Source organism: Kogia breviceps, chromosome 14 (assembly GCF_026419965.1).
Source record: "Kogia breviceps isolate mKogBre1 chromosome 14, mKogBre1 haplotype 1, whole genome shotgun sequence".
NCBI classification, from domain to species: Eukaryota; Metazoa; Chordata; class Mammalia; order Artiodactyla; family Physeteridae; genus Kogia; species Kogia breviceps.
The window spans coordinates 14154033-14168010 of NC_081323.1; the positions used below are offsets into that span (position 1 = coordinate 14154033).

The 13978-nt window shown below is 51.4% G+C and overlaps 1 protein-coding gene across 2 annotated transcripts in view; it reads left to right on the plus strand.

Annotated features, from left to right (window-relative positions):
- Positions 1-12790, plus strand: part of ELMO2 (engulfment and cell motility 2) — a 38475-nt gene extending 25685 nt beyond the window's left edge. Inside the window, exons 11-21 of one of the 2 annotated variants that reach the window (XM_059037754.2) lie at positions 3267-3389; positions 3703-3837; positions 4438-4542; positions 4637-4745; positions 5087-5223; positions 6637-6800; positions 6913-7025; positions 7215-7322; positions 8064-8146; positions 9779-9856; positions 11253-12790. In XM_059037754.2, the coding sequence (XP_058893737.1) occupies positions 3267-3389; positions 3703-3837; positions 4438-4542; positions 4637-4745; positions 5087-5223; positions 6637-6800; positions 6913-7025; positions 7215-7322; positions 8064-8146; positions 9779-9856; positions 11253-11453 (1356 nt within the window). In that variant the 3' untranslated portion in view covers positions 11454-12790. The remainder of the gene's footprint in view (positions 1-3266; positions 3390-3702; positions 3838-4437; positions 4543-4636; positions 4746-5086; positions 5224-6636; positions 6801-6912; positions 7026-7214; positions 7323-8063; positions 8147-9778; positions 9857-11252) is intronic. The other variant, XM_067013462.1, reaches the window with a different exon arrangement.
- Positions 12791-13978: the final 1188 nt, after the last annotated feature.

Below are 13978 nucleotides of genomic sequence, written 5' to 3' on the forward strand. Positions count from 1 at the left end.
TGCAGGGGACACGGGTTCGTGCCCCGGTCCGGGAAGATCTCATATGCCGCGGAGCGGCTAGGCCCGTGAGCCATGGCCTCTGAGCCTGCGCGTCCGGAGCCTGTGCTCCTCAGCGGGAGAGGCCACAACAGTGAGAAGCCCACGTACCGCAAAAAAAAAAAAAAGGAGGCCATCTTATCAGTTGTCCAAAACCAGGTGCAACTGGGAGACCACAAACCAGGTGCAACTGGGAGACCACAGTGTAGGGAACAAAATGAGAAATTGAGAGTCAAGTGTGAAAGGCTTCATAATTGCGAACATGAACTTTGGAGTCGGCAGCCCCCGCTCTGCCTTTAACCAGTCTTTGATCTTGAGCAGTTCGCTTAACTCCTGTGGGCTTCAGTTTGCTCATCTGGATGTGAGGACCAAATGCGCTGATATATATACACAGGGCTTAGCAGGGGGCCTGGCACTTGGTGAACGCTCTGCTCACATGGGCAGTTCCTTCACCGTAAACAAGATACAGAGGTGATAGAATTCAAGAAGTAACCGTGGGCACCTGTGAGTTGGAGCCATCAGCTGCTCTAAACAGGCAGAGCCCACGGGACTTCACCTCGCAGAACGAGCTCCTGCCTGCGGGCCATCTCCCTGGTCACACAGCCCCGCTGCCAGCCCGGCAGAAAGGACCTGGCCAGACACTTCCGCCCTCTGCCTGCCACACAGGTCCCCACGTTCTTGTCTCCTTGTCCGAGCGGTTGTGTTGGGCGCCATCCTCTGCATGTGTGGGAGTGGCTGCCCTTCTCAGAGAACTTTAATGAATTTCGAGGCTCAGTATTTACCTGAACGGGATTAGAAGTTCAGCTCATTTCTAGACAAACCCGGTGAACAAGCAAAGATTCCATCCACTATAGAAGACAGTTCGGTGTCAGGACTCAGACTGAAGCGGTCTGCTAGGAGGTTAACGCATGCTCACTTAAGTCCCGGGATTGAACGGAGTTGAGCCGGGGAGCCGAGGCCTCGAGATACTTGACAGTCAAGTAAGACTTCATCAGACTGGCACTGTTCTTCTTTAAGCCACTGATGACTCGAGGAATTGCCCTCCCGCTCTGACATCTCTGAGATTGAGAAACGGGGATTAAAGTGAATGAAAACCAGTATCACATTAACTTTAACCTCTCTCCGGAGTGGCTTTATGAATTATGGAGAGAGGTGAGGAGAGAGGGATAGGGATAGATGGGCAGGGAGAAATCAGGCAGGGGGAGGGACGCAGAGAAGGGAAGAGGCTCAGAGTGAGGTGCGGGGGCAGAAGCAGCCAGAGCGGAGAGAAGACCCTGGGCTGAAAGAGACTGGGTGGTGGCGGAGGAGGAGCAGAGCAGACCTTGAGAAGGAAGCTCGGGGGCGGGGCGGAGGCTAATGAGAGAGGTCACGCCCGAGCAGAGGGAGCTGGAGAGGGCTCAGGGAGGAGGTGAGGGCAGGGCTCGCCCGCTAGGGGGCGGGCAGGAGCAGCGCTGGCCGCCAGAACTTGCTCTAGTTGTGGAGGTGTGTGCAGAAAGGGTGGCCCAAGCCACGTATGGCTGTTGAACCCTTGAAATGTGTCTAGTGTGGCTGGGGAACTGCATTTGTAGTTCTTTAAAGTTTCAGTTTAAATTTAAATGCCCACGTGTGGCTTGTGGCTACTGTATTGGGCCTTGCAGATCTAGGGAAAGAAAGAGACGGAGAAAGGAAGAGCTCCCTGGAATTGCACCGGTGGGGAGAGGAAGTCTAGAGCAGCGCCGTCTGGTGGAAATATGATGCGAGCCACTTGTTTCATTTAAGTGTTCTAGTAGCAGCATTAACTAAAAAAGGAATAGGGGAAGTGAATTTCAATAATATAATTCATTTAACCTGGTATATCTAAAATACTATGATATCAACATGTAATCAATAGGAAAATTGTTAATGAGATATTTTACATTTTCTGTTTTCATACTAAGGCTCTGATATCCAGTGTGCATTTTACATTTACAGCACATCTCAATTTGGACTGGCCCCATTTCAAGTGTTCACCAGCCACGGGTGGCTAGTGGCTACCAGACTGGACTGCACAGATCTAAAGAGATTGATCCCGAACCAGAGCAGGCTCTAGAGAGAGCTGATCTAGAGTTAGAAAGCTAAGTATTTTAGAGTACAGCAGAACTTTCTGATACGTTCCACGTCTGCGCTATCATTGGATGTAGCCACTAGCCACTTGTGCCTCCTGAGCTTAAAATGTGGCTAGTGCGACTGAGGACCTGAACTTTTAACTTGAATCAGTTTTAACTGACTTAGATGCACATGGCCACACATGGCTAGTGGCTACCATACTGGACAACACAGCTCTAGAGACGAGCTAGCCCGAGTAAGAGAACACGAAGGGCACAGAGGGCGGTACGTGTGGGAAACTGGGCAGGAGTCTCCTTTGGGCAAGAAAAGACCAAGAACGACAGGATTCTAGATGGTGAGTGAGACAGAGGGAGCGAGGAATATGCAAGGGAGCAGGCAGGAAAGAGCAGGAGGCTACTGCGGCCGAGGGAACAGGACACCAAGAGACAGGACGGGAACCAGCGTTGCTCAGCCCGGAGGACGGAGGGGGGGTGTGGCGTGTAGAACAAGACAGAGATGTAACATGAGAGGTGGAGAAGGACCTAAGGTTGGTGGGCATGGGAGGAGGAGGTGGTGAGCTGAGTGGGTGAGGAGGATAGAGTGAGAGGAGGGGAGGGGGATGTGGTGTGGGGACGTGGGGACGGGGACATACCCAGAAAGAGCAGAGGGAAGGAGAGGGACTCCAGTAGGAGAGGAGGGGGCCGGACAGGGAGCATTAGATGCCCCTGTCTGTGTAGGTGTCTCGAGATGATTGAAAGAAAATGATCTTTTCGGAACCTCTCTACCTGGTGAGGCCATCCAAAACATTTTATTTTTCTAAGGGAAAACAAAAGAATTGTACTGTCCAGTTCTACAAGTGACTCTTCACGCACACTCTGTTGTCTGGATCGATTGGAATGAGGTCCAGCCGCTGATCTCCCGCACCGTAATGTTACTTCCCCGGCCAGGGGCGTGCACAAAAAAAGATGGTGCCCTTGAGGCCTGCAGTGAATCAGCTCTGCCTGAATCAGACCCATTCATGTTCCATCCCCTTCTGGAACTTGCAGTCCCTGTGTGGGGGAGGAAACCCTATCCCCTGCCCAGCATACTGTCTTTTCACCAGCATGGATGTGACTCTTCAGTAAAAATCAGTTCAACCCTCTGCTCCCTGCCTTTGCTGTTTCCAGCATGTGATCCGAGGGAACCGCCCAATCAAAACCGAGATGGCCCATCAGCTGTATGTCCTGCAAGTCCTGACCTTTAACCTTCTGGAAGAAAGGATGATGACCAAGATGGACCCCAATGACCAGGTAGGTTCTAAGTGGGACAGAGCTTTCCCGGCTGGCAAGGTGCGCTGTTTGGTGTGGTGCATTCCGCCCTGTGTATTGAGCACCTGCTGTGCCAGGCGCTGTGCTTCGTTTTGCCAGCTTTGAGCCTCACCACGATCCCTTTCTGCTGGGTGACTGGGCCGAGCCCACCTCTGTCCTGCGATGCTAGAGGTGACGTCTCCTCAAAGATCGATCAGGGCCAGAGTTGTGCCCGGAAAAGCTCTACCCACTCTTTCTTTTCCTTGTTTCCCTTGATTAGCTGATTCACCTGCTGACTGTCTATTTCACCTCCCAGGCTCAAAGAGACATTATATTTGAACTGAGGAGGATTGCATTTGATGCAGAGTCTGACCCTAGCAACGTCCCCGGGAGTGGGACTGAAAAACGCAAAGCCATGTATACCAAGGACTACAAGATGCTGGGATTTACTGTGAGTTTCCCAGAGCACGGCCACTGGTAGACCTTCTCCCCTGACCAGAGAGTCAGAGGGCCACCCAGCCAGAACCCTGACAGCCCTCTCTCATAACATGATGGTGGCCCCGGAACAGAAGACACTAAGAAGCTGGAGGGGCCTTGACACTTGGTTTGCTTTGGCCGTGGCAGGTTCACAAGCTTATGTGCCACATTTGGCCCCTTGAAACAAACCCATCTGTAGGAGGGCCCAGGAGGTCGGCCAAATGAGTGGAGGAGGGGATCTCTCATCAAAGCAGCTCGGTTCTTTGAAAATCTGGAGCGGATATTTTGTGATAGGCTACAGCTTGAGAATGGAGCTCATTCAGTTAAATACTTATTGGGCATCTACTCAGCACCCAGCAGTACTTAGGCACGGGGGATGTAAGATGAGTCAGCCACAGTCCAGTGGCCATGAGCTCACGGCCTCGTAGTAGAGATGGGCACGTGACAAGAGCTACCACAGAGGGCAGGTGTGACGTGCGGGAGGCACATGGTAGAGGGGTGAACGCGGTCCCCCTCAGGTGAGCGCGAACGCAGGGTCTGCCTAGTCTCAGATCAGGTGTGTTTATTTCTACAGAACCATATCAACCCAGCAATGGACTTTACCCAGACTCCTCCCGGAATGCTGGCCTTGGACAACATGCTATACTTGGCGAAAGTCCATCAGGACACCTACATCAGGGTAAAGGCTGGGGAACGGCTTTCTCTGTGTTGATGCCACATCGCTTGCCTCCCTCCCTCCCTCCCTGACCCTCCCTTTCCTCTTCCCACCACAGATTGTCTTGGAGAACAGCAGCCGAGAAGACAAACACGAGTGCCCCTTTGGCCGCAGCGCCATTGAGCTCACCAGAATGCTCTGTGAGATCCTACAGGTTGGGGAACTGCGTAAGTCTGCGCGGCTCCCCTCTTCCTTCAGCCGTTCCTTGTACTCAGGAGAGCCTGGTGAGACTCGAGGGTATAGAGTTAGGTGTCCATGGGACTGGGCAGCCTTATTGTACTTTGTTTAACATTACCAAGAGAGCTGTAATCCGTCTACGTTTGTTTATGGGAGTGGTGGCTGTGGCTTGTTTGAGCTGGTGATCTAGCATGTTCAGTAGCTACGCCCCCATCCACTACCCCTCTTGGTTCTCAGTCTGGTTCTGTTCCTCCAGACTTTGGCGTGGAGGATCCCAGGTTTCTGGACATGGGCGCCCAGCTTCACCCTTTCCGTTTCTCTTCTTCCACAGCCAATGAAGGGCGCAACGACTACCACCCGATGTTCTTCACCCACGACCGAGCATTCGAAGAGCTCTTTGGAATCTGCATCCAGCTGCTGAACAAGACCTGGAAGGAGATGAGGGCAACAGCCGAGGACTTCAACAAGGTCGGTGTCACAGAGCTCTGAGGCCTGTGGGCTGAGACCATCCCAGGACAGTCTGTGACAGCTGACCAAAGCCTGGGGAATACCTGAGCTGGAGGACAGTGTGGTCTGCAGCGCTGAGTCATAGACGGAGGCATTGAGAGCATCAGTCCCCTCTGTAACCCTGAGCAGGTGTCTCCCTGCTGGGCCCCTCATTTGCCCAGTGGACCAGTACTGGCCCCTCCCGCCTTCCTTCGGGGGCAGGAGGATAAACATAACAGTGATAGCTGTGGGTCATGAGCACTTACTCTGTGCAGGCACTGTGGCAGTTTCGTGCACTGCAGATGTTATGGAGACATCGGGGTGGATCCGCAGTGAAGTGCGTGTCAGGGGTACTTACCAGTAGCCATTTCTGGATGCTTTCTGAGTCCACTCTCTGACAGCACTGCTAGGCCGTCAAAAGCTGATTATCTAGGAGTTGGCTCTTTTGAAGCCGCTCATCTCATTGTAAAAACTTTGTGAAATATAAAGAAGAAAAAGTTATCTATAATTCCCCTATCCAGCAACAATGACCATTTTTATGTTTCCCTCTAGTCTTTTTTTTTTTTTTTAATTTGGTTGTGCCGGGTCTTAGTTGCAGCAGGAGGGCTCCTTAGTTGTGGCGGGCAGGCTCCTTAGTTGTGGCATGAGAACTCTTGGTTGCAGCATGCATGTGGGATCTAGCTCCCTGACCAGGGATGGAACCTGGGCCCCCTGCATTGGGAGCACAGAGTCTTATCCACTGCGCCACCAGAGAAGCCCCTCTGGTCTTTTTATTTGCTATAGATTTTTCCTTCATTGGTGGGGAGCAGATGGTGTCCTGCTTTTTACTTAGCTGTTGTTGTTTTAAGGGAACTAACACATGTTTTGAACACCCTACAGTGTGCCAGGCACTGTGCATCCAGATAGCGTCTCATATGCTTGTGGCAACCTCTATCGAAGATGTGTCTGACTCTCTCTAGCTTTAAGGATGAGTAGGTGGGGCCCTGAGGATGTTGAGTGACTTGCTCAAGGAAAAGATTAAGACACAGAGTTGAGATCTGAACCTACTCCTCTGACTCCAGAATGTATGAGAAATAAAGCACTTGTCTGGACCTCCCTGGTGGTCCAGTGGTTAAGACTCTACTCTTCCACTATAGGGGACATGGGTTCGATCCCTAGTCAGGGAACTAAGATCCTGTATGCCCCATGGTGCAGCCAAAAAAAAAAAAAAAAAAATCCGTTTGTCACCATCCATCATCTGTCCTACGTAACTAAGAAGAGATAGTAGTGGAGAATCAGTGCTCTTACTCGCCCAGCGGATGCCTGTGGTACCCACCATGCTCAGGACCGCGGAGGGCAGAGCCTGGTATCCGTTTATCAGACCAGGGCTGAGGCGGCCGCCTTCTTCTCTCTCAGGTTATGCAGGTAGTCCGCGAGCAGATCACTCGGGCTTTGCCCTCCAAACCCAACTCTTTGGATCAGTTCAAGAGCAAACTGCGGAGCCTGAGCTACTCTGAGATTCTGCGACTACGCCAGTCCGAGAGGATGAGTCAGGATGACTTCCAGTCCCCGCCGATTGTGTAAGAGCCGTGATGGGGGAGGGTGGGGGTTTGTGTGTGCCAGCTCTGCCTCCCTTCAGAAGGCCTGCTGTCCCCGGGACCTTCTCCTTACGCCGGTGCATGTCCACCGCAGGGAGCTGAGGGAGAAGATCCAGCCCGAGATCCTTGAGTTGATCAAGCAGCAACGCCTGAACCGGCTCTGTGAGGGGAGCAGCTTCCGAAAGATTGGGAATCGCCGGAGGCAAGGTGAGTTGAGGGCCTGGGCGCTGGGCCCGTCTTGTCCCTACTGCCCGGAGCCGCCGCACTGGGGGGGCACCTGCCCGGGCAGTCCCTGCGGGGAGCAGGCAGGAAACGAGTCGTCTTTTTGCCCCTCGTGTGCCCAGGCCTCTCCCGGAACTGTCCTGGCTCACCTGCCTGGCTTCCCTTCTGTTCCAGAGCGTTTCTGGTACTGCCGCCTGGCCCTGAACCACAAGGTCCTGCACTACGGTGACTTGGACGACAACCCGCAAGGGGAGGTGACATTCGAGTCCCTGCAGGAGAAAAGTAAGTTCATTTCTCTGTCGGGGTGTCATGGTAGCTGGACTTGCTGTCAGGAGACCTGAGTTCTAGTCCTGGCTGCTTCAAACTGGTAACCTGGCCTTGGGCCAGTTATTTCTCTGAACCCATTTCCCCGTTGGTCAGAGGTCATCTCCACCCGGGCTTCCTCAAGGGGCTGTTTGGAGAATTCAGTGAGATCACAGATTGTAAAGGGTGATACAAGACTAAATTGAAAGGTGGTGGTTAAGAGCGGAAGCTCTGAAGCCTGACTGCCTGGATTCACATCCTGGCTTTGCTGCTAATTCTAGTTAATTACAAGTTAATTCTCCCCTCTGCCTTGGATTCTTCTGTAAAATGGGAATAATAGCCACATTTCCCTCTTCAGAGGATTGAATGAGTCCTATCTGTAAAGCCCTTAGAACAATGGCTGGCAGGGGGAAAGAGTAATTATTAGCTGCCTTTGCTCTGGTGGCCGTTGTCATCTTTATCGACACGAAGTGGAAGTGAGGTGAGTGTCTGAGGCCCCCTTCCTTAGGCAGACAGTGCAGAAGCCCTGAACCCACCCCCAGTTAGACCTGACACAGCCACAGCAGGCCAGAGTCCAGGCGAAGCGACCACGGAGCGAGGAACCCTCCCTGAGCTCATACAGCCCTGTGGGTCTGGGGGCTGGGCCGTCCCTTGCGGCACTGATGCACGGACCAACTTGCAGCATAAAGCTTCCAGAAACTAACTCCCCTCATTTATCAGTTCCTGTTGCAGACATTAAGGCCATTGTCACTGGGAAGGATTGTCCCCACATGAAAGAGAAAAGTGCTCTGAAACAGAACAAGGTGAGTGGAGAGGCAGCCCGGAGCCTGAGCTGCTGTCACAGTGATACGTGGAGCGTAGTCGGTGGTGGTGGCTTTCTAGGTGCGTGACCTCTCGCCCCCATGCTGTCTCACGTTAAGTTCATCCTGAATGTTTTGTTAAGAACAATTTGAACAGACACCAAGATAGATAGAACCCCCAAAGACGCCTCACCCAGCCTCATCAACCAGGGCAAAGTCTACCCATCCACTGTCCCTCTTCCCTTATTACTTTGAAGAAAATCTCAAGTATTATATTGTTTCTTCTGTAAATATTTAGAATGGATCTCTAAATTATAAGGACTCTCTTAACATAATCACAGTACTATTTGCACACCTAAAAGGAAATGAAAAGTTGTTATTTAGTATCAGGTATTCCATTGATGTTTGATTTTCCACTAATTGTCTTAAAAATGTCATCATCTCTCTGTATAAACATATGTAAGTGTTTATGTGTATTCGCATGCACACATACACACATACACATACTCATACCCACTTGGTTCGCTAAATCAGAATCCAAATGGGGTCTCTGTACTGTGATAAGTCTTTTAAGTTTCTTAATTCATAAGTTCGCCCTCCATCTTTTGCAGCTCTTTTTTTCCCCCCCTTCTCTTTGCAGTTTATTAGTTGAAGAAACCAGGTTGCTTGTTTGGTAGTTTCCCAGAGTCTGAAATCTGCTGATTGTCTCCCTGTGGTGTAGTTGAGCCCATTCCTCTGCCCCAGATCTGTGGATTAGTAGAGAGATCTAGAGGCTTGATCCAGTTCAGGCTTGACCTTTTTATTTTGGCCAGACTCCTCCCTAGATGGTGTTCTGGTCTATCAAGAGGCACGTAATGCCTGGTTGTCTGTCTTTTTTGTGATGTTAGCAGACTCTGGATTGCCCACTGCCTCGTTTCATTAGTAAATTAAGCTTTGCAAACTAGTGATGTTCTAGTGCGCTCATCCCTTTTCATTTATTAGTTGAACTACTTCTCTAAAGAGAAACTTGCCATCATCTACAGTGATTTCCCAGTGGTACAGTTTATAAGAAGGGAGGATAAACGCTTGATTCTTTTCTTTTATGTACCTACTTTTAAAACAGGGACTTAGTTCCCTGGTATCATCCAACAGTGACCTATTTTGTGCATGTGTTTTGCTTTGTTTTTTAGTGGTATTGTGAACTCATGGATTTGAGCCTATTATATTTGTTTCAGTCATTACGGTTATGTTGTTGATGCTCAAGTTGTCCCATTTTTGGCCACAGTTTGTTTCTGTTGTGGTGGTTTTTTTAAACTGTTACGACTTTCAGTTTAATTACCCAGATATATACGTAAGGTAATATACAGTCGTGGACTCTGGCATTCAAAGGTTCCGAGTGTTGGGAAATGATTTTTCTCCAATCTTAGAAAGTATCACCACGTCCTAGGCATGACTTAGGTGGGTTAGTGAGGGTTGATTATTGGTGCCCTCATCTCCAGCCACATTTGTGCATGAGCCCTGGGACCTTGATAACATCACATCTGAATACGCATATTTGGTGGTGGTGCCAAGTCACTAGGACTTTGACCAAGCTCTTGGTATGTAGGGCTCAGGCCGTTCCCTTGCTCCAAACAACTGAAACCCTTTCTCCTTTAGGAGGTGCTGGAATTGGCTTTCTCCATCCTGTATGACCCCGACGAAACCCTAAACTTCATTGCACCTAATAAGTATGAGGTGAGCAGCGTGGCGCTGCCTTGGGCAGCCAGGCCTTCTCTGTGCCTGCGGCTGGAGGGGAGGGGTGGGCAGAACAGGAACATCCCCCTAAAGGCAGGGGCCCCAGAGGGTGACGAAGGCTGCTGACACCAAGGATCTGCCACGCTGGGGGTCCTTCCCCCTGAGCTGGGCTCTCCAGGTCACTCTGAGCAGCAGTGGCAGGTTGTCGTTAGAAAGACAGGATCAACTAGGGATAACTTACTTGCCTGGAACTAGGAAAATGCTCCTCTTTTCAGTTTCCGCACAGCCACCCACCCAAGTGAGCCCCACACATCCTCCCTCTCCAGGGCTCTGGGGCACATGTTGTAGTGGATCTGACCTGGGCTTTGAAGCCAGGTGGATCTAGTCCTCTTTACACGGGTACTACAGTTTCAGCTGTAGCACTAGAAGATGCTAGATATTGAAAAGCAGCTGTGGTTGAGAGCATACATGTCTGGTGAGCTCTGAGAGCCAGTGGAAGGAACTGGAGGTGGGGCTTCTGGATGAGGAGACCCTTAGGCAGGGCCTGAGCTGCCAGTGGAGTTTGATTGGGAAGAAATGAAGAACTAGCAGGTGGGAGACAGGTGAACAAAGGCAGGGAAAAGATGGAACAGGAGTTAGGGAGGGATGGGTTGAGAATTCTCTGTTATTCGCTCTTGTCATGAGACCCTCTAGTTCAGGTTTCTAGTACTTATTTTAAACATTAATGACGGTTGTGTTTTTTTTTAATTTTTTGAAACAAAGTTGAGATTCTACAGAGATTCCTTTTGTTTCCTGACTTTTTCACCTAATATGTGCTCCCCCCCCACCATTACAAATTTCCGGGGCAATTTCAGGTTTCTCTAAAGAGAAACTAGTTGGTGTCCCTGTTCTTAGTTCTTGTTTTGCTGTATTTATTAATTGCATTTTTAAAAATCACACTTCAGGGCTTCCCTGGTGGCACAGTGGTTGAGAGTCCGCCTGCCGATGCAGGGGACATGGGTTCGTGCCCTGGTCTGGGAAGATCCCACATGCCGCGGAGTGGCTGGGCCCGTGAGCCGTGGCCGCTGAGCCTGCGCATCCGGAGCCTGTGCTCCGCAACGGGAGAGGCCACAACAGCGACAGCGAGAGGCCCGTGTACCGCAAAAAAAAAAAAAAAAAAATCACACTTCATATTATCTTAGGGAGTTTAAATGTAAATCTCTTATAAAAGTCAAAAGGTCTTTTGAGAAAGTGAACGATCACCTCCCAGTTTACCTTTGCTCTTATCCCAGATAAGTCCTGCCTGTACTGAATAGGGCCCAAAGAGGCTGTGTGAGCCCTGTCAGCAAAGGGACTTTGGCAGGACCTCCCACTGACCAGGGGCCACCAGTGACAGTTTGCAACTTGCTTCCCACAGTACTGCATCTGGATCGATGGCCTCAGTGCCCTTCTGGGGAAGGACATGTCCAGCGAGCTGACCAAGAGTGACCTGGACACCCTGTTGAGCATGGAGATGAAGCTGCGGCTGCTGGACCTGGAGAACATCCAGATCCCCGAGGCCCCGCCGCCAGTGCCCAAGGAGCCCAGCAGCTACGACTTTGTCTATCACTACGGCTGAGCCCAGAGCCGGAGCCGACGGTACCCAGCAAGGGACTTGCGGCCCAGGAGGAACACTCACAGTCTGGTGCCTTGTCTTTTGCTTGTACAGAATCTATAGTGACCGTGGTGGCCAGTCAATGCCAGTCACTCCTCAGACCCACCTCGGGCCACCCGGAGCTTCCTCTTGGTCCCTGTCCACTCTGAGTCGTGAAGGCAGGGTGCTCTGCCATCCCCATCACCGGGGAGCCTGGGGTCGGGCCGTGAGGAATAAACAGCAGACGCCCTTGCCTTCCAGGCCAAGAGACTGCTTCTTGAGCCGGAGTTAACAACGGCCACTCACCTTTTCTTCCTGACCCTGCTCGCCGGTTGCCTGGATCCCCAAGAGGGCGAGAGCTGGCCCAGGAAAGGCTGCCCCAGAGGACAGACGTGCTGGGCATGTTGAGAGCCTTGGAGAGGCTGCCTTCGGGTGACCCGGGCCTGTGTCTCAGATCTAAGTGGAAGCCTTGGCCTTTGCTCAGTAGCTGCCTTGCCCTTGCTTTTGCCGTCTTCGTGAGGGCTCACCTGGCCTCGTCCAGGCCGACGTGCTGCTGAGGTTCATTTCAGACGTCTCCGGTCTCCGGAGCCACCGGATCCTCTTGCCCACGCAGTTGTCTGGGCAGATGGACGTGTCTCCCTACAAGCTCTGTCTCTCATCCTGGCGAGTCAGAGACATGCAGGCCAAGTCCCACCCTCTTAGTCTCAAGGAAGAGCCCAGATGAAGCCTGGGTCTAGGCTGTGGTGAGGTCACTAGATTCCACTCCCCTCCCACCACATATCTTTTCCTTCCTCGGGGAGAAAGCTCCCACCTCATCTGAATTGGCAGCCCCTTCGGTTTGCTTTCCTTTGGCCTTCCAGACCTCGGGAGGTTAGCCTCCCTTCCTCCCTCCCCCAGTGCTGTGGTTTCTGCCATTGGCCATGATTTCAGGGAGCCGGCTGGGGCCAGTGGAGGCCACAGCTGTGCCAGTGAGGCTTCCCTGGTGCTGCAGCACTTGTAAACCACACGCACAGCCCGTCTCCTTGGACACGCGTGGACACGGTGGCATTCAGTATTGGTAGCCTAGCATGGTGGGTACTGCCCAATGAAGAGTGTACTATATATTTTCTTTACTATAGGCCATACTTATACAGACATGTATATATATTTATATAAGATCTACCTATCCTAGGATGGAACGTTTGAGGGAAAATAAAATGGGAGGCCAAAAAAAAAAAAAAAAAGGTAACACTTCCAGTTGTGAGCCAAGATTGTAACCTGAGAGGGGCCAGGAGCTTCCTGTCAGTAACCAGGTTTTCAATAAATACTCTTTCATGTACCAACTGGTTCCCATTAACAGTTGTTTCTCTGTGCTTGCTCCCTGCCCAAGGGAGCTTTCACCTTGACAAGCGTTCATTTCGGTGTGTCTGGGAGACGTTGGAGAGCTCCAGCTAGAGCCCTCAGATGCCTTCCCAGAGCCCCTTCCTCCTCTTCAGCGACTGTGTCCCACCACGCACATGCCTGCACACATGCGTACACACACATACCCCCCTGCTGGTTAAGGATGCTCACAGACTGTCACACCAGGACAAAGTGCTTTCCACTCAGGCCCACCAGGTATAGCAGGGAAAGGCATACTGTACACCCCCGAGGACATGGCCTCCCTCTCCCTGCCAGGGACACAGTCAGGGAACAGCTCGAGTACCAGTGCCTGACAAAAAAGACATGTTCTTCACCCTGTGTCTTGCCGGTGCTTAGTGTCCAGCCTGCCAGCTGGTGTTCTACACTGTCACTCAAACCTCAGCCTTGGTAGCTGGGAGGCTTGGATGAGGGCGGTGATGAAGGAGATACTTTATCTTGCCTCTGAAGGAGAAGGGGGTGAGGACAAGCGCTTTCAAAGGCATAGAAAGTACATGCAGCCTTGAGGACTCAATAAAGCCAAGAGCTCGGGTGCCATTGTAGGTGTTGGTAAGTGCAGAATGAACGAATGCCTGGTGATGCCAGCTGGTGCGGCAGCGGTTTGCATAAAGAACTGCTTACACTGGCCTTGAGCCTTCTGTTCAGAGAGGCCAGGGAGCCCAGCTGAGTCACTTGCAAGGACTCCTGTTTGCAGCCAGCCTTAGAGCCACAGATCCAGGAGGGGCAAAAAGTCCCAAACTGAGCTTCACTCTGCAACCCTAGCCTGCCCTGGCCTAAAGGGTTCTCTCTCTCTCGACCTGCTCTGCCCCTTCTAATCCATCCTGAAAGATGAGTTAATACCTCAACTCCCTAGCTGGCATTTTGGGGACTACTGCAACTTGCCCCTTGGCTACTTTTCCAACCATGGTTTTTGTTAACTCTCCTTATAAACAAGTGGACTCCAAGCCAGGCTCCAGCCTTCTCCTCGCCTCATTTCCTCTTGTCTGGGATGCTCTCCCCTTACTCAACTTAATGAAATTGAGATCATTCTTATAAAGTTTTCAGGCACACGGAAGATGTTTCACAAATGTTTATTATTTATTCCTTCCCATGGATCTTGTAAGTCTTAAAAT